General features: G+C 39.2%; 1 protein-coding gene across 6 annotated transcripts in view; it reads left to right on the top strand.

The window, feature by feature from the left end:
• LOC143213078 (uncharacterized) overlaps positions 1-21,013 on the top strand; it is an 832,749-nt gene that overhangs the window by 800,482 nt on the left and 11,254 nt on the right. For all 6 annotated transcript variants that reach the window (XM_076432583.1, XM_076432584.1, XM_076432580.1 and 3 more), the window contains 4 exons: positions 3,533-3,649; positions 4,643-4,756; positions 5,476-5,619; positions 16,670-16,872. In XM_076432583.1, the coding sequence (XP_076288698.1) occupies positions 3,533-3,649; positions 4,643-4,756; positions 5,476-5,619; positions 16,670-16,872 (578 nt within the window). The remainder of the gene's footprint in view (positions 1-3,532; positions 3,650-4,642; positions 4,757-5,475; positions 5,620-16,669; positions 16,873-21,013) is intronic.

The following is a 21,013-nucleotide window of genomic DNA, read 5'->3' as shown; positions in this document are numbered from 1 at the left end:
TAAATTTCCAAAAATTTCTTTTTTTCCTCTTTCATTAAAATTAATATGTGAATTCCAGCCAAATCCCGGTAAAATTAGAATTTAAACTTCTGGGTGGCCAGAAAATCGGAATAAGTGTTGGTATAAAATAGGGTCCCCCCTTCTTGATGGATCAAAAAATGAGGTATTTAAGTTTCGATCAGTTGAAAGTATAGTAATAGCACCAGCTAGAACGGGTAATGATAATAATAGTAGGATAGCAGTAATTTTACTGATCAGGGGAAAGAGGGACTTGATCATAATTAATAGAAATAATTTTTATTAATACAATTGAAACAATGAAATTAATAGCTCCTATAAATAGGTGAAATACCTGCGATATGTAATGAAAAGATTGTACAATCTACAGAAATAGATGGATGAAATATAGAAGTAGATAAAGGGGGATAAAATTATATATATACATATATTCCATATATAATTATTTTTAAAAATCTGTAAAAATATAAACTTAATATTTTTACAAAGCAGTTTTATTTTTTATAATTCAGTGTCGAAGCTAAAAATTCTGAAAAAAATCATAGATGTGCATTCCAATAGCTAAAATATGCCTGATTATTTTCAAAACTTTCAATTGAAGAGGTTAAGAGAGATTACGGGAAAACTACTGATTTTCTTTGTCATACATAAAGTTTTAAGTTGTTTCCTTTGGATAAGATATTGAACGACTTATTGCAAAATCATTTCGCAGAGATCAACTTTACCCAATGGCTGGTGTTCGGGTGAATTTGCACATAAATCAAACGCTTCCGTTTCGCTCTGTTTGCTCCAAGTGGTTCGAATCAATGCTGTCTCGGACGAGCGCCGTCGAAATCTTCCTGTCATACCAGTCGGGTCCGCGCTCATTGATAATTCGATTGGCGATCTAATTCGAAGAAATCGGAGCCGCGGGAACGCTATTCGCTTGTAACCGAATCACGCAGCTTGCCGATTTCAATCCCGTGCCCGACAGTTCTTACTTTTATCGCGTCAAGGAAACGATATGACGTTTCACAGAAACGTCCGGCGTCGAATGCTATTCAAACGCGGCGGCAACAGCGGCGTCGACGTCGTATCGACACAGGTGAAGCGCGACCGACTTTTTTTCATTCGCGAGAGCCGCGCTCGACGAGGCATCTTTAATTTCGTGGAGAGCGGGCAGAATTCAACGGGGACAGAAAAACGCGGAGATAATCTTCGTTATTGTTCCTAACTAACAGCTGAAAAATGTAAGTCAGTGGAAATAAGCGACGATGGCTGCGAGATCGACATTTCTAGTACCTGTTTTAATCCCTAGAATCACGAACGGGACAATTGCATTATTCGACGGTAATATTTTTAGCTAGGCTTTACACCTTAAATCTGGAATTTTAGTTCCATTCGCGGGATTTTAACCCTTTGCACTGCTTCGTCGAGCGTGACTCGACACCGGAGAAAGGAAAATGTGAATGGAACGTGTTCTTATTTGTCTACCGGACTCAAAATTTGTGCCTCACAAATTATGATGTGTTTGGTATGTAATCCAGTAGATTTGTACCCGGCGCGGATGCAGATCGAAGTTTCGCACCTCTAGGATCAATACTTGAGGAGATATGGTCGCTTAAAGTTGAGCATTTTTGACAGGTGAGGGCCTGTCAAAAACACTGCAGATTGCTCAACTTTAAGCGACCATAACTCCTGAACTATTGATCCTGGAGGATCGAAACTTCGATCAGCATCCGCGTCTGGTATAAATCTTCTGGATTACATACCAAATACATCATAATTCGTAGGAGAAAGGTATTAATTTTGAGTCCGGTAAAGTAAAGTCTACCCTTAATCATGATTAGATCTTTATGCAAAATAAAAATGTTTTACCTGAATTATAACAAGCTGGAGTGAAAGAGAAATTTATTTTCTTTGTCAACATGGATAGAAGGTTGAAAATAATACAACAGAATTTTTAAATTCTTGAATGTTTTAAATCACACTTACTCATTTTTGTTATAAATGCATAAAGATGCATAAAGACATCCGTTGGTGACATATGTAATTTTTACTGCGCGAACATTTTGACTACCTTTCCGCCCGCCGCATTAAGGAATTATCAACAGCTAAAAATGGCAATTAGCGTGGTTAGATTACATAGAGATAATTGCTCCAGTTACCATAATTAGCCGGCTGTTGCTCACCTTTTAACGAAATATATGGAAATTACCGTTAATTACTACTCACGGTAACAATCGAGCGATAACAATGGCGGTAATTCTTTGTCCAACTACCATTCTTAATGACGCAATTATCAGACGAACTCATTAGAATATGTCTATTAAATAATGATTTTCAAGAATCACAGATACACAGGGTGTCTCGAAATTTCTTTAACATCCGGAAATTGGAGGTTGCTGAGATTATTGGAAGCAACAATTCAATTCAATTTAAATAACTCTAAAACACCAAATTTAAATTGAAATATCTCCTGAACTACTAACTTTTCGACGTGCATAGGTTAGTACTTTTTTATAACGAATGTCCAGCTGCATCGATTGCTGTATTAAAAAATACCTCATTCCATTTAAGAAATGAAGGTGACCTTCAAATTTCCGAAGTACCTCCACCTGCAAAAAAAACTGTTATCGCCACCGGATGGCCCCCTTCGTACTGTGCAATTTTAATTCAGCAAATATTTCTGTGAAACTTATAGTTGCGAAGATATCTGAGGTGCTAATAGTTATTGCCCCACCCTGTATACAAAAAAAGACTGGAGTTTCTAGTTGCGTTTCTTCAAGGTTTTTTAAATAGGGTTTGAGGTGGAATTTTATGAATTCTCCATAAGTAAATGTGCTAAAATGTGCAAGCTTTAAGTTGCTATAATTCATAAACGGTGCAGTGAATCGAACCCAAACTTTGGTAATTGCATTAATTTAGTAAGAATTATTATATCTTGTCAAATTTTCAAACATTTTCTTGCGTTTTTATATACCTCCAGAACATCCTTAAACGCTCGCTATTCTATCTACTGTAATATTAAATGGCTGGGTGGTTTCTGAGCAGACGTGTCGCGTCGTACACGTGTCGTATGGTATATACGCGATATTAAGGAAGATGCACAGCGTGTGCTTAGCATCCGGTAGTATCCGCGGTAGAAATGACATCGTATATAACCGGCAGTCACCAGATCTTTATCAGGGGGTGTCCGAGAGCGTCGAATGTCCCCAGAACCACTTCGAAACTGTGGTTGGCGAAGATAAGAACTGGCTCGAATTTGCTCGGCGGAGCACGAGAACGTGAAATTGGAAAGGAAAAGAAGGGGAGGGCGTCGTGACGCCCTGCACGTTCGCCGTTTCCGCTTTCTGTCTTTCCGCGTTCCCCATGAATCGAGTTCTCGTTGACGCCCTCGTTCTTCCCTTTCATCGTGTCCTACCCCTTGCCTTCCACCATCCAAGCTTGTGTTTCCATCCTGCTCCCGCGATTTCCCGTGGACACCCTTTACTTCGACACTTTAACCGAATGGAACTGTCACGTCGTTTTTCAGGTGGACATCACCGAGCTGTGTCCCTCCGCCACGGTTCTGGCACAGCAATTGACCCATGTGGAACTCGAGAGGCTCTCCTACATCGGCCCTGAAGAATTCGTCCAAGCTTTCGCGAAGGTACGTCCCATCTTCTAGCTAATTAATAATGTTGGATTGGTATGAAAGTAATTTCGGCATTTTTAACTTTAGTGAATAAGATATTTTCCCTTTTGTTCGGAGATCTTTCGCCAAAAAGAATAATGACAATAATGAGAATAATGACTTGTTTAACACTTTACCTACCGGGAAGCTATTAATAGGATTTTCAATAATTGTGCTGTACCGATAGAAGGCATAGAAATTTTCTTTTACATTGCAATCTGTAATGAAACTATTAGATGACGTTATTGAGGGTGACTTGTTAGTTCACAATGAAAATTGCTGTTGCTATTGAAGGTTCCATTAAAAAGTGTTTAACCATATTCCATCGATTTTTCAAAATTACGCAATAATCACCGGTCGGTAATGTGTGAAGTTCATTGCTTGAATAAAAAATTGGGCTCTATTGCCAACCCAATAATTAGACTGCGGATCTTTATGCATCTGTGGCTTCTAAAAAAATGGTCAAAAAATGCTAGAATATAAAGTTCCACAGAATTGAATACGATTTTAATTTATTTCAAATTTATAAAGGAATCATTGAGAAAAAGATTTTGTTTGTTCCCACTTTCTTGAAATTTGCCTGCAAAGATTAAAAATTGCATAAACATCCGCAGTCTAATAATAATTATACGAAAGAATAGCCAATTAGTAGTTAATAATAATCAGGACTTGAGATCGGTTATGATATCGGTTTCAGTTCTTGAAAGAATTATGGAAAACTTTTATTTGGAATAACTGTTATGAAACTCCTAAATATTAGCTTCTATATCAATTCTAAAAGTGTCATATTTTTTTCTAATGCGAAACGATTGTAGAACAAATTCTTGTAATGATAACGATCATGCAGACTATTTGTATAAATGCAGAAAATGAAATCACGAAAAAGGACATAGACTAAGGTATTGATTTAAGGATTTTTCGATTCTATTTTTATTCTCGATCTATCTAATTTTATTCTCATCTATACAGGAGTCTCCTCATTTGGAAACATCCTTCAAGGACATGAAGAAAACTCGAAATCTCGAGTCATACGTCCAATGGTTTAATAGACTGAGCTACTTTGTAGCGACCGAAGTGTGCAAGGTAAATTTCGATAAGAAACGCTTTAATTGACCCTACGAAATATATTATTATATTATTATTATCCAATATATATTATTATTAAATTATATTAAATCTTCTGCAAAATCAATTTTCATACAAAATTAATTTTTTCCAATTTTTTACCTTCGAAAAGCGTTCTCATTTTTTTAATTCTTTAGTGTTTTGAATGCACCAAATAAGTTATTATTATTATACTTCAAAACATAATTTTTCCCCGAGTATAAATCCTTTAATTTTTAGTTTCATTAAATAAATACAAAAATTTATATAAATTTTTCAATAAATATGAAAATTCCCAATTTATTTAAAATGAAACCTTAATATTATTCCCTATAATATTAAGCTTCTATTAGTATTTTTTAAATTTTATACATAAATTCTATATAATTAATAATATTGTTTTAATTAATTCATTTATTTGGTTTAATTAAGATATTATATATAATGAATATATATGTATACTATCGTCATGAAGCAATAAGTGAAATCAAGGAAATTTTTTATAAGACACATCAAGTAAAATATGTAAAATTCAATGTTTACGTAAAAAGGGAAATATATTTCCCAGATAAAAATTGAGGAGCTCGATAGTAGAAACAATTTTTGATTTCGTATTCCGCATATGTGTAAGCGATGAAACATTGCCAGGTGAAAGGTCAAACTAACAAACATTTTGAAAAACATTTTCCATTTTACAGCATGCAAAAAAGAAGCAACGCGTCCGCGTGGTTGAATACTGGATTGAAACGGCCCGTGAATGTTTCAACATCGGCAACTTCAATTCCCTGATGGCTATTATTGCTGGCCTGAATATGTCGCCAATATCCCGTCTGAAAAAAACAGTAAGTAACATACAGTATCAATTCTTCTCTACAATAAACAACTCTACTCGTAAAGTGAAACATTATTTTAGGGTGACACATATTAATGTATTTTAATGCATGAGATAATTATATTCGTATATAATATTTTATTCGGCTACCCGGAAATTTATAACGTTCAGGAGCTCGAATGTCATCGTAGAATTTCGGGTTCCCGTCTCCGAGTCTCAGATATCCATAAACTTCGTAAAGTAAGCTTCAATGAAAAAATTATCGACGAAATGATTGTCGAAGAAATGATCCTCGATGAAATGATTGTCGATGAGGATGAGCCAACGAAAGTCCTGTGATGAAAAGTTCAATTTCAGCTGGTAGTACGTCGAATAAGATGCGCAGGAAATAACGTTTTTAAGAGGTCTCGCGCTTCCTGTTTCGTCGCAGGAAGAATGGCGACGCGCGCGCTCCGTCAAGCGTTAATACGACGATGGCACGTAGGATTGGCCACGCTCGTTTGCACCCCCCAACCCCTTGGTCAGGGGTGAGCGCGGCAATAAGCGGCCTGTAATCCTCGTAAATCGAGCGTGGCGCCACGGAGACCAGCGCTAACCGTGACGAATCGCCAAGAATCGAACACTCGCATTTGCTACTCCCCCATGAGACAGAATCGAAAACGCTTGTATTAATTGTGTTAGGTTGTGTAATAAGTCCGCTGAAGTTTGACACTGACCAAGTCATCTTTAAACCTTCGGATTCACTTTTTGTTGGTCCGTTTATTGATAGTAGTTCGGCTGAACTTCACCTTAGGTACCCAGAAATTTTTAACCATTTTCACTCGAATGGCGACTCTGAGGCGCCAGTAAAAATTGCCACACCATTATTCAAAACAGTTATAATATTATTAAATTCGTCTGTTTTCTATAAATTGTGAAAAGCTCAACTGTGTTACATGAGAAAACTGGTTAAATTTCATGTGCACAATGTAAAAAAGATTACGAGGAATAAAAATGATCTGGTTTGAAAGAAATGATTTTGATTTTCGAATTAGAATCGCTTCGAGTGCAAAGGGTTAACTTTTCATTATTATAATCCTATGCATCTTATCGAGAAGATACCGAAAATCTAAGTTCCAATTTTAGGAGTTCGCTGGTTCGAAAGTTATGGGTGTTTAGAGTTGAGCGATTTTAAGCGTTTTTGTCGGATATAGCGGGTGTAAGGAATACACGGTGTCTTCATAATTCTATATTTTCTCTTTCTATCCGATGCAACTTTTGGCTCGATCAATTTCAGATAAGATATCGATAATAATCAATAGTTACACCACTACCTTGCCATCCTTTCTTCGAACAATATTTATACTTCTGCTATAACGTTCAGAAGAACGTGTCGATTAAATTTGTTAGAATGAACGAAACGAAAATACTCTCTCCGACAAATTGACAAACTCATAGAACTTTACCGCTGGCTGGACAAATTGCGAGACGGAACAGCCATTATATGTTTTTTCTCGTTTTTAATTACGAGACCGAGCCGGTGCGTCCGGGTACGTATCCCCCAGCTCTATTCGATGCGAACTGTAATTCAGGGTTCATTTGGTTCGGCCAGCTGATTTATACAGGTCGCGTTTAAAATAATTGCTGGAACTATCATCAGCCAAGCGGTGCAGCCCCGCTTCGTAATTTTCGTTAATGAAAATTTAACGTTTGCGTTCGGTCACGCACGCGCCTTATTTTCACCCCCAATCCTCGTCGGTCTACCTACTCGCAAATCGTTGCTAACTCGCGAAAGCATCCACGGATTTTTCATGCCGACGCTAACGCGATTCGTTTCGACGCAAGGTTGTTCGGTAACAACTTTTTTCAGTTCAACTGTTTTCGACAGAAAATATTAACGTGCGACGAGTACAGTTATACTGAATTCCTGTTGGACACGAGTTATTCGTGTCAGTTTTTTTACAACATTCCAGAAGTATTGCAGAAGTTATGATTGCCAGTTTTTAAGAGGGACAGGACATCTACAGTGTAGTACAAAGTATTGGTACACTTTTTAAAAAGTTATTATAATACTTTTTAAAAAGCAATAACTTTTTTATAATCGTACCAAACGAGCTGATTTTTTTATAATCAGTTAGAAGCATTGGTTTACGAAATGATATGATAAAAAAAATTTCTAAAAATTGTAGTTTACAGGGTTGCATGCACAAATAGAAGAGGCATTTCTTAAAACTTTTTTATTTGGACTTTTAATGAAAATTTAAAGTATACGTTTTGTAGATCTATGCTCGTTATACACATACTGAAAATTTCATCGAAATCGGTTGACGCAGGAAAAAACGACAGCCATCGAAAGATGCACGATTCTGTGGTTTTGTAAAACTACGATTTTCACCATTTTGAACCGCTTGTAACTCGTGTGTATCTCAATCGATTTCGATGAAATTTTCAGCATGTTTATAACTAACATGGATCTACAAAACATATATTTTAAATTTTCATTAAGGGCCCAAATAAAAAAGTTTTGAAAAATGCTTTTTCCATTTTTGCATGTAATGAAAAATCTTTCTTGCATATCATTTCGTAAACCAATGCCTCTAATTGATTATAAAACATCAGGTCGTTTGGTACAATTACAAAAAGTTATTAATTTTTAAAAAGTGTACCAATACTTTGTACACCCACCGTAAATAGCTTCGCTTAGGCTTGAAGATAAAAGAAAATGCTCGAGAGAAAAATTGTACTGTTTTGATTGTTGCCGTTTTCAAAATTGTTTGAATTTTTTAATGGCACCATATATTTTCAACTTTACAGTGTTGTAGCCAGAGTTGGGCAAACATTTTATTTAAATAAAAATTTCGAATAGAGTGTGTTAAAAACCCACTTGGAAAAAACCCACTTTATTCGAAATTTTTATATAAATAACATTGTTGCCCAACTCTGGTTGTAGCTAATGTCAAGACGAGGAAATTACAACTTTAAAATGTGCAATTATTTCATTCGAATTAAATTAAACGTTCGAAAATGATGACCTTGAGCAGTAACGCAATCGTTTTGCAAGGCGATCAATTGCACTTTCAATTGTTTCCGTTGAAATTGATCTACAAAATCTAATTATTCTATGTCCGTATAAAAAAACTACTTTGATATCGAATTTGAAGTTTCTAGAATAGGTGTAACACAAAATTCTTTCATACCGAGGAATTGTATATTTTTTCAAGAAATAACGATCGAAAATGTTGAAAATACATGAACTGGTAATAATCATTTTAGATCAGTCGGTTCTCGAATTCGATCGCGTCGAGCTGAATCGCAAACGAAAATCCGGGGCGAAAGAACTCGCCTGTGTCTGTCAGTCCACTGAAACACGGCACCAATCCTAGGCGACTGCCATTTGCCCGAGGAGAATATTCTCTTTGCCGGGCGAGAGAAGCCGTGCAACTTTCAACTTCCGCGAGAGAGTTTCGAGACGAAACTCGGCTTCGAAAACTCGTCGCCCGTATCTCGAGGCGCGTTCGTTGGCTCGCGTTCGAGAGAAACCGCCGATACGGCGACGTCGCTGAAAGATAAACGATACCACCCTCTCCCCACTTTTCGACGCCCATCCCCAACCCCCACCCGCCGCCCCTCTTCTGCACGGGGGTTAATTTCCCACAGAGATAATCTGCGAATGACGTCTCCTTCCAGCGTCGTGAAAAGGGGACCCCCGCTCACTTTTCGCCCCTCAAAAAGCTAATTACGTTCGGTCGTTGTGACTCTCCTGGCAGATACCACCCTCCGACCCCCGCCACGCCTGCCGGGTACAGTTCATTATCGCAGGAGAAAGCTGCGGGACGAAACGGGACGGAGGGAGAGAGGCCCGGTGAAAGTCTCGCGGCTTGGCAGCATCGACAGCTCGAAGCTGTTCGAAATCTTTATCGACGAAGTAGACGAGCGAAAATGATTCGTGCGAGGGCCGAGTTCGATGGAATTCTTCCACGGATCCAGCGAATCTACGCGGGACCAGAAAAAAGCTCGATTGATACTTCGATTGTCCTGTCAGTCACGTGATCGCCAACACCATTTCTGTTCTTACTGACCCCGTGTTGCTTCGATTTGAACGTGCAGTCGTGTGCTTAATTATTTTCAAGCTGGCATTAGTACTGTGCTTTCTTTCATACTACACCCCGCACTCTCTTTTTACCACGCTTATATTAGCTTGCCGAGTTGTCGTTGTTGTATGCGTCAGATCTTGTAATTGAATTTTAAACCACTTCTCGATGAGCTAGAGACTTGAAACTTTAAACATAGCTCAGAACTGGGTGACAATGCAATATTATAAAACAAATTTAAAAAAGAATCTGTGCGTCTAGGAGAAAGAAACAATTTTTATATTAACGCTTGGTAGGGCCAAACAATCGAAAATGTACTGAAAAATTGGACTGATCGAATGGGGTATCGTAAGGCTAGCCGTGGCAGTCATTGGAATGATGTTGTCTTCCATTCCTAAATGGAAAGGTTCAATCTTTTTAATAAACTCATAACTTTGAAAAAATATTCATTAGTTTTTTTTTTATAGCCGATTCAAATTCCAAATGTTAGATGGCCCACTACGTCATCGCATTCAGCGATCCCCACTCCCCGCGCCAGGGCTCCCTACTCCGGTACGCGTTCCCACTCCGACTCAACCCCAGTCCACTGGCCCACTCAGTGATGTGATCAGACCCACCGTAACTCGCGCATGCGCGGCCAAGACAGTAGCGTATCTACAATGACGCAGCCGAGCGACCAGGGCCCTAACGCCTTGAGGCAGTTATTCTGGCGGGAATGTACCAGTGTTATTGGCGGGACGACTGATGGACGAGAGACGATTATGTATTCTTTTGCGTAGTTATTGCAGTGCTCTTTCCCTATCCCATCCTCAAAATAAAGAATAAGTTTCAATTATAAAAGTCTGCGGGGTGCTCAAGCTACACGATTGCATCGAAATAGTTACGCTACTGAGGCTGAAATTGCCGCGCATGCGCGAGTTACGGTGGGTCTGATCACATCACTGGGCCCACTTCGCACCGAAGGAGCTCAGTGTGGTTGTGGTGTTCCGTTCATTCAGTTTCATTTCGTACAATTTCGGACTCCATCAAGAGACATCGTCTCTCGGAGTCATCCCCTCATTCTATCTCGCGTATTTCCATATCTTGCGTTTCTATATCTTACTATTTTATACCAGTATTACTATGTACATCTTGCGTTCAATTTAGAAAAGACTAAAAAGCAGAAAATAAAAAATATATAAAAAAACTTTTTAAAGACCGCGCTTATATTAAAATGCACTAAAAAGAATTTTGAGACACCCTGTATAATTCTGTCAGAAGAGAGAGACCTCATTTTATAAAGTGGATTGTGTTATCTATCTGATGTACTCTTAGCGTCGAAAATCTTCATCGCGAACCTTCATTTCCTCGACTTTCACCACAGTTTTAGAAAGTGTCAAAATTTGTTCGACATTTTATGAGACTGCGACACGGTTTGAGAGTTCGACTAATGCATATTTAATGTCCGACTTTTCGTCGTGGCGTCCTGAACTTCAAGAATTTAATTATGCTTGATCGCGATGATCCCCCTTTTTCCGATTTATCACGCGCCCCGCGAAGAAACAACTCTCCTCCGTTTCACGGGAATAATTTTACGCGAATCGTCGACAGGTTGCTCGCAACCTCCAATCATTAAAAAGTGATTTTATTCTACCCTTAATACTTCGCTCACCAATGCGAAAAAATATATTATCGTTTCTCCAGCTTAATATCTTAATTAACAACCGAGAACAAAAATGATAAGGTGCAAAATATTATCCTCAAACGAGGGATTAGCGACTTAAAATTTTTAGGGATTATCTTTCACCTAACAGCACTGTTTTGCACGCTTTGCCAATAAAAATCGTGGTGAGCTAGACCCTTTATTAGCTTCGATTTGCCGGAGCGTTCTAGGCACCTAATTAAAGAATCTCAAGTTCATGGAGCTTAATATTGAACGATTCGACGAAAAATATTATCTGTCTGATTCCGTCTCGAGTGATTCCAGAATTTTCAGTTTCCCGGCGAGGAGAATCGAATTTCTCGAACGAATTTGCATTCCCCTTTTTCTTTGAGTCTTTCCACTTGGTCTCTAATAATTTATCGTCCGCGGCTCTCTACCTTCGGCGACGCACTGCTCTTTTATTCTGCGAAACTGCACGAGTCGGATTCAAATTAAGTTTTTAATATGTAAATCAACCGGAAATGTGAAAATTCCAGCTGCGAGAAAAACATTGGATGACGAACACGGGACCGCAGACATTCGCTACCCCGAAACATGTTAACGTTCTCGCTCACGCAGCTTCATTCATTTTCCATCGGAGAAATTTCATTTAAATATTTAATGTTCTGACGAGACCGTGACAATCGTGCACGCAGAAAGAAATATTCAACCGACGACGAATACTGTTTCCGGAAAGAAAAATCCATTCAGATTTAAATCACGCTACGTTGAGTCGAATTGCTTTGAAATGAATTCTGAAGAACGCAATATAACTGCCTCTATCTCCTAATGTTTAATTTCCATTTTCATTTAATTATCTCCCTTCGTTTGCGAACGAAACAATTAGCCGTTTCAACATTCCTGTAACTAGAGTTCTATCACCAAAAACAAGTACTCATTCCTTTGGCGCTTTGTCGAAGGACTTTGCTTGGAAACAGGTCCTATGTTGGACACAAAGTCTGCAATAACAATCGAAATATTATAGTGCAATCCCATTAATTATTATATTCTTCTTTCTGGCTGTTCCTAACCTCAACCCACTAACTTACAACACTCTACGGCCGGTAACCTCTCCGTTTATCCCCTCCGTTTCACATCCAAGTTTCAATTTACCGGATCCACCGGGGTCTCCGATTCCCGGTGTCTTTTTTTCACACCGCGACAGCATTTCTCGAGAAATCGAATCGAGTCACGTCGGGAGAAATGGCACCCGCGGCGAGGAAAGCCTTCTCTCTCCTTATGAGAACTCAGTATACTCCGCGAAGGAGACTCTTGATCCTTGAAAAATTTAATTTCCGCAAGATGGAGCTTTCACTTTGGAAAAAGGAAAGAATCTAAGGGTAAGTTCGCCCTACTTTCTGCAAAGTTGGACTTTAAACTGATGTATTTTCAGTCTGGTATGTGAAAACTGAACGTTCTTGGTATCAAACTCTTGCCACCGTTATTACTGATGAATTAGTATTATGTAGGATTCTAATTGTGCTTGAAAATTATCATCTTGATAGGATATTGTACAAAGTGTCAACTAGGACGCTCTTGCCCCGAAAATGGGGCAAGTCCGTCTGTGAGAGTTAAAAATGCTTTCAAGCCTGCTTTAAAATGCTTCTTATTGCATTGAATTATATTGTTTAGTTTTATAGTTATCCATTTTTAAAGAAGCATGTACTTTTATGCTGAAATATGAAAGGGGATGCAGCGATATTAAAACAAAGTTTAAAAATGCTTTCGAACCTTGTTTCAAGAGTGCTACGGGGCAAGAAAAGAATTATTATCAAGCCTGTTACAAAATGCTTTTTGTTGCATTAATTATATTGTTTAGTTTTATAGTTACCCATACCGTACGGACTTACCCTACCGTCATAGTACGGACTTGCCCCGTGTAGTAATATTTACGGGGCAAGTGCATCTTAGTGTTTTTCTCAATAAATTTAAAAAAATACAATAAAAACGGTTTATTTAATGTAAACCTACGTCAATATTTGTTGTACTTACCTAAAATAACAACACAAAATATATTAATAACTTGTGAACTATTGCACGTTCAGGGTAACCTCAAAGTTGTGTACCTCGCACGTGACTGTTTGGCATTGGTTGATTTAAGCGAGGAAAACAGCTTTATTCTTGGGCGACATCTATGTAGAATAATTCATACTAGCCTATACTACATTGATAAATACAAGCTAGAGAAGTTTCGTTCATATTATAATAAAAATAACCCACTCCACCTTAACAAGATTTACGCAACTGTAGGTACATGGATTATTTATTTTCTAAGCGCCTGGAGAACTCTTTGATAACACTTTTCAATTATATAATTCAGACGTTCCGAATAAGCAAATTTCCACTATGTGTCAGAAATAAAATCGCATATTCTTCCCAATCGAATGTAAAATGAGAAATATTTAACGCGACTGTCAACTCGATAACAGTCTATTCAATTTACATGACAAGTGTGATAATTGTTGAACGTTTATCGCAAACCTACTCTACGGTGGCAGACGTGCTGTTCAATTGAGCGGACGAAAAAGTCCGAGATAAACGAAACTCAGTTTAATTAATACGAATTAGCGTGTTCGGAGGCACAACATGGAAATAGTTTTCGGTTAATTAAATCGCACAGGACCGGAAATGGCTAACAATTTTATAGCGAATAGCCGGCCATATTAGTGGTCGAGTTACAGTCGATTAAATTCTACATACAGGGTGCCCCAAAAAGGTCAGGACCAAACGTAGTAGCACGTGTTGTTGAGATCAAGCAGGTAAAAACAGAGTTTACGTAAACTGACATCATTTTCTTTGAGAGAAAAGAAGATTTATTGGATTGTTCTCCGATTAAAAACGTGATGCTTTTCAGCGGTTTGCTTAATTGCTAATTAGTAAGTTGTCGTGGGGAAAAAGTTGATGAACTCGTGGGAGAGGTGGAGAAAGAACTGTCGAATAGTTGAATAAGATTACTGTATCCCAGACGGAAAATCTAATCCGTTCCAACTTGATAATTTTTCGCTTGGCGTCGACGCGGACAGAATGCGCCGATAGAGTTATTCTTCCATCTTTCCATTTCGAAAACAGTCGGTCGTTGAAATGATCCGCGTCGCGGCGCAGCTTCGAGGTTCCCGCGGCAGCCACGGTAGGCGAAAGTAATAATTGAATCAACTTCGTGAACGATGAATGCGTCGACGCAGACGTCGGCATCGGCATCGGAATTAATCTCGTCTGTCGTATACCTATTCGCGGCGCTTTAATTCAGAAATTAACGCTCAGACGAGCATACACTCCGTGACAAAACGATGAGACAATTTATGTTAAGACCGCGCTAGTGGTGAGCGCCACTGGCGGCAACTTATGCCGGGCGAAGATATTTTGTTTTGTGGTTCTCGAAAAAAACGTCATAGTTGCAAACTTTAACGAGTGGTTTCTCAAGATAAAAGTCTGCTCTATCGCGTGATACAGTTAGATTTTACGCCGGACCCTTATTTTTTAAGATAAACTGAAAAATATCCTCAACAATTGAGCCAAAATGGTGTCTCTCCATCTTTAACGATTGTTTAAACATGTTTAAACATTCATAGTGTATTAATATTGGATATCACTGTATTCGGGAATGTCTACAGAATCTTTTGCTGCAAAGAACAATTCAATATCTTTTATAATAACATCACAATATTTGTTTAAAGTTGAAGACTACAAAATAAAGTTAAATAATAGCAGTTACTTCGTATGTTACTAACAATAAACAGAGGATACTCTACATACATATACAGATCTGTATACAAAATCTTTGTATACATCATTTGTATTGAGAAACATTAGAAATCTAGAGGTGTCTTATTGTTTTGTCGCGGAATGTAGAAGGGAAAAGAAAATTTATATTTCCAAGACAGAAGGAATAAAGAAGCACTATCGGTTGCTTCATAAACAATCATTTCACGATTACATCCATCTCCAATCATGAAGCTATTACAGCCTATGAAGTTGTACTGTCTCTACTATGCTCCCAGAATCTGTTCGTCGTCGACGGTTGACGTTCGTGGACTCCTTTACGTTTATCCCGCGCCTGTCCATCGTTCTTTCCTGCGCGCTGGCGCTTGAACAAGATCGACAATACGAGTACGCACAAGAAGAAAGGGGCCCGAGCGAAACGTGTTCGCGACAGACAATAAGTGCATCTCGGCCATCTGGATACAATGCAATGGAGCTGATCCCATGGCTTTCAACTCGATACCCTTTTCCTATTCCGATATATCGAATTCTGCCCGCCGCGTCGCGTCGTCCCGGACCCTGCCATGCCCTGCCATGCCGAGTCGTGCCGTTTGCACGGTCAGATAGTTAACTTCTCTTCCTGACCCTGCTCTTCTTTTGTTTTGACGTACTCCCCCTCGAGCTTCCGATCGTGTCCCTTTTTGTATATACTTCCCTTCATTTTACACTGTCTTCGCTCTATCGTTTTTTCTTGAATCTTCGCTTGATACGCCTTTCGATCTTCCTTAGAACGCTTCGGCTCGATCCTACAGCTAATTTTCAGACGACGAAGATTAAACGAAAACCATAGTGCTTTTCGAACTTTGCCCCAACTAACGACTAGAGGTGTGACTATCGATCATTATCGATATCTTATTCATACTTAACACTTTACCTACCGGAAGCCTACTAATAGGATTTTCAATAATTGTGCTGTACCAAGAAAGCACAGAAATTCTCTTTTACATTGCAATCTTAAATGAAACTATTAGATGGCGTTATAGCGGGTAACTTGTTAGTTCACAATAAAAATTGCTGTTACTATTGAAAGTTCTATTAAAAAGTGTTTAGCCATGTACAATAGATCTTTCAAAATTATGCAATAATCACCGGTCGGTAGTGTGTTAATATACATATAATATACAGGGTGGTCCATTTATCTTGAGACAGTCAATTATTACGGAAACCAGCAGGAATATGAAAAAATGTTTTGTATAAAATATTCTTCATATGAAGGGGCACATTTAATGGCACTATGCACAGTCTGGATACTTCGGAAAGCAATTTATAAATTGAAAAATCATGGATCTGATAAAATAAAACCAATTAATACGAGATGAGCTTAAACGAAGCATCCAACTCGGTAAAACGACGAAATTTCATCCGGGGATTGAAAATAAGAGAAACTAGAGATGCAGCAGATCCATCCAGATGAAATAATTTGTAGCATGTTACACGAATAAATTCGTAGCGCTCTTTAATTTTGGTAAACAGAAAGATATATATATATATACGCGAAGGTCAGCGTTATACACTGCACAGTAAGCACACCGAAATATTTTCTGTTACAGTGGTCAAAGGTGCAGTTGGCGAAATTCTCGATTCTGGAACACCAAATGGATCCGAGCAGCAATTTCAGCAGCTATCGTAGCACGTTGAAAGCAGCGATGTGGCGTAGCGCCGGCGCTACGGACGAGCGACAGAGAATCGTCGTACCCTTCTTCAGCTTGCTGGTCAAGGATCTCTACTTCCTGAACGAGGGATGCAGCAACAAGTGAGTAAAAAGGAAACTTTCACGTTTAATCAAAATTGAACAGATTCAGTTCCACTTTCATGGTCCAAGTAATTACGACATAGATCCTGATGAGATTGACAACCACTTCTCATTAATTTCTTGGCTTGTTTGTGTCCTCTCTGTATTCAATATCCGTATTCAACATGGACCGAGAAACACAAAGAATTGATGTTCTTGTTTATTAAATACACGGTTGAACATAGCAAAAACGAAGAACAAATAGGAATCATAATAATGTAGGGCAGGGATGGGCATTTTTTGCAAAGACAGGTTGATGCGGGAAGCAGGAATTTGGGGGGTCCCACTGTGCCCATCGTTGATGTAGGGCAGCGCTCGGATTTATTATACTTATACTCGCGACGGCCGAGTTTCGAAGGCTCCGCCCCCTCGCCCACTTGCCTCGCTCCCCGTGGCGGCCCTAGTTCTCCCAGGCGCCACGAATAGCGAGCATGGAACGCGCTCAGGGCAGTGTTGGGATATTGCACGGTTTTTTCAAGCATGCGCGACGATTTTAGCGTCAGTAAAATACAAAGTTGAGCTGAAATGGGGTACCTTGGTCAACCCCCATAATTTCGCAAAATCTTGTTTTCCAATTTTCAAATATGGATGTTTAACATGCGTATGTTATATTAAAATTTAATGTGTATGTACATATAATATATAATATACAGTTCCGTACCATTCTATACAAAATTAAAGCTGACAAAATGTGCCACAAGATTGTTTCGATTCAGTTTTTCGCTATATCCCATAGTTCCCGAGATATCCGCGCTCAATGTTCACTTTGGTATTATTTGTTCGAGTCAGTGTTTTTGCTTCAATTTCTATTTCAACACTCCAATTTCAACTTCTGTTTCAATTTCAACTTCAATTCCAACATCAATTTTTCAATTTCAACTTCAATTTTTCAGTTTCAACATCAATTTTTCAATTTCAACTTCAATTTCAACATTAATTTTTCAAATTCCACTTCACTTTTTCAACTTCCACTTCCATTTTTCAGTTTTCAACATCAATTTTTCAATTTCAACTTCAATTCCAACATCAATTTTTCAGTTTCAACATCGATTTCTCAAATTCAACTTCAATTTTTCAATTTCAACATCAATTTTTCAATTACAACTTCAATTTTTCAGTTTCAACATCGATTTCTCAAATTCAACTTCAATTTTTCAATTTCAACTTCAAATGCATGTAGAAGGTCCTCTTTTTCGGTTTTCCGCGTATATCGCGGAAACTATGCGTCCTAGCGATAAGACCATTCCATATAAAATTAAAGCTGACAAAATTTGCCACAAGATTGATTCAATTCAGTTTTTCGCTGTCTCGCATAATTTCCGAGATATCCTCCAGTAATGCCAGAATGAACTCCAAACGGAGTGGAATTTGAAAAATTGATGTTGAAACTGGAAAATGGGAGTGGAAAGTCTACAGAATCTTTCGCTGCAAAGAACAATCCAATATCTTTTATAATAACATCACAATATTTTTTTAAAGTTGAAAAATATCCTCAACAATTGAGGCAAAAGTGGTGTCTCTCCACCTTTGACGATTGTTTAAACATGTTTAAACATTCATAATGTACTAATATTGGATATCACTGTATTCGGGAAAGTCTGCAGAATCTTTTGCTGCAAAGAACAATCCAATATCTTTTATAATAACATCACAATATTTTTTTAAAGTTGAAAAATATGTTTCTTTTTTCAAAATCAAGTTTCTCAAAAACTGTGCGTCTAGGGAAAATATTAAGGGCAGTTTCGGAATCTCAGCACTTGAAACACTATAAGAATCATCCAACAGTAATTGTTGAACAAATTTGGTGATGGGCAGTGGTAATCGAAGCTGATTAAATAACATTCTTGAATACTCACAAAAAGGCGTTGAATGAAATAAATCGAAACCCCGAGAATTCCGAATGAGCTGGGTACCATCGTGAACGTTTTTTGACCTATGCTCGTCCCATCATCACTCTGACACGCTCGCGGGAATACGTTTTTCATTCGGCGAGGTTGCCGCGCGTACGATTGCACGGTGAAATGAAACCGCGTTCCGCGGAAAAGCTTGGTACGTGGTCGCAATGAGTTTCGTCAGGAGAAAAAAATTCTATTCGAAATTGTTCCACTACTTGAGGCAGTATTTACTGGACAACTGCGTGCATAATACTCGGCCGCATATATGGAACGGCGCAGCAGCGCGGGCGTCGCATCGCGTAACATATGTGCATTAAACTCGTAACAGCGTGTGCTATCTCCGAAATAGCAGGAGGAGCGACAGTCCCCGGCAAAATGTACGGTTCGTGGGAAGGCATCGTCGGAACAGCGCCCGGAACGTTTTCCTGAATTGCTAGAACAGATCACCGTGTAGAAACGCGAATACAAATTGCTCCAAGACGCTCACAGGCTGCAGCCAAATGCCTGTCTATGAAGGATTTTAGACCGTTTGCGTAAAGCCGGATCAGAGACCCGCGTTGATTCGAGCCAAGGGTCTGCGTCAGACCGAAACCAATAATCGCTTACGCGAAGATGTTTCGCCCTGGGAAAACGGACCTTCTTGCTTCATACACCGCGCGAAAAAAACTACAGTCTTACCTCCCATAGTGTCACTTTTGTTTCTACGGATAGTGTTACTTTTGTATCCCCACTGATGATGAAACTTTTAGTTATTTCGTTACGACACCTTCGCCAACGGATTGGTGAAATTTTTCCGATTAAAACGAGGCCAAACGCGATACAATTGCGATTACATTTACTTGTTTTATGAGCGATGAAGGTATCGAACGCTAAGGACAGCACGTGCATCTTCACATGCATTGTGACAAAAATAAAAGCGTGTATTAGAGGATGACCAATAAGTAATGCATCATGTTTTTCCACTGTTCCATAAAATTCGCTTCCAGGATTCCGATAGTGAGCTGTTTGGCTGCTCTTTACTTTACCGGACTCAGAATTTGTGCCTTTCTCCTACAAATTATAATGTATTTGGTACGTGATCCAGTAGATTTGTACCCGGCGCGGATGCAGATCGAAGTTTCGAACCTCTAGGATCAATAGCTGAGAAGATATGGTCGCTTAAAGTTGAGCATTTTTGACTGGTAAGGACCTGTCAAAAACACTGCAGATTGCTCAACTTTAATCGACCGTATCTCCTCAACTATTGATCCTAGAGGATCGAAATTTCGATCTACATTCGCGCCGGGTACAAATCTACTGGGCTACATACGAAACACATCATAATTCGTAGGAGAAAGAAGAGAAAAACGTAGAAAAATCAATTTTCTCGAAGATTCGGACCGGAGCCCCCACTCGATTAAGTGGTATGTATCGACAATTCTCTCCTATCAATTGCATCTTTGCGAGGCAGACACAAAACGCTATCCCAGCAATCCGAAGTCACGTCGAGGTATCGATAACCCTAGAAAGTACCATCCCATCGATTCCCAATGCGTCCCGTGCAACACAGTTTAATAAAGGAAAACGTGTAGCCTGAACCAATTATCTGTCCTCCTCGTCGAAGGACGAGATACGTAATGGCAATGGCGCGGGGTTGGGACTTGCTGGGGTCACGGGGAAAGATAGGTTTCTCGAGACCCGCCGCGCACCGATAGATATCGCTCCTGCGGAAGATCCGGTGACGGATAGACGAATAGCTGCGCGTATGTAAACGTCTGTTACGCGGCCGTTACGCGGCGATTCCCGTAACCGGAAGCGAGGCGTCGTTGGTATGCACACGTATCCGCGTGCTTCCGACCGACGATAAATTGCTCAAGTTCGATTCGTAATTTTCCGATGGTTCCGCGAACATCCCGATACACCGGGGCTCCGTCTATTCTCGGCCGCGTTGTATCGCTCCCGCGGATCGTTACCGGGATATATCGTTCCGGTCGTGCAGGATGCGACGACTCCCGAAATTCGTTCCTTTTTCCGGCGTATCAAACAACTTCGAAACGGGAGCACAGCTGCGCGAACAGTCTTCAAAACCCTGGCGAACGGCAACTTTCCCTGGGAACTATCGACTTTTTTTTTTTGCTGCCGACCGCGCCGCGCCGGTGATTTGTCTAGCGTTCCGTCCGTTGAACAGATGCGTTTTTTACCCGCAGAAGTTGTCTTCTTGGGTGGGC

The sequence above is a fragment of the Lasioglossum baleicum genome, chromosome 10 (assembly GCF_051020765.1).
Source record: "Lasioglossum baleicum chromosome 10, iyLasBale1, whole genome shotgun sequence".
Lineage (NCBI taxonomy): Eukaryota > Metazoa > Arthropoda > Insecta > Hymenoptera > Halictidae > Lasioglossum > Lasioglossum baleicum.
The sequence above is the reverse complement of the archived record's forward strand: the minus strand, read 5'-3'. Positions and strand labels throughout refer to the sequence as shown.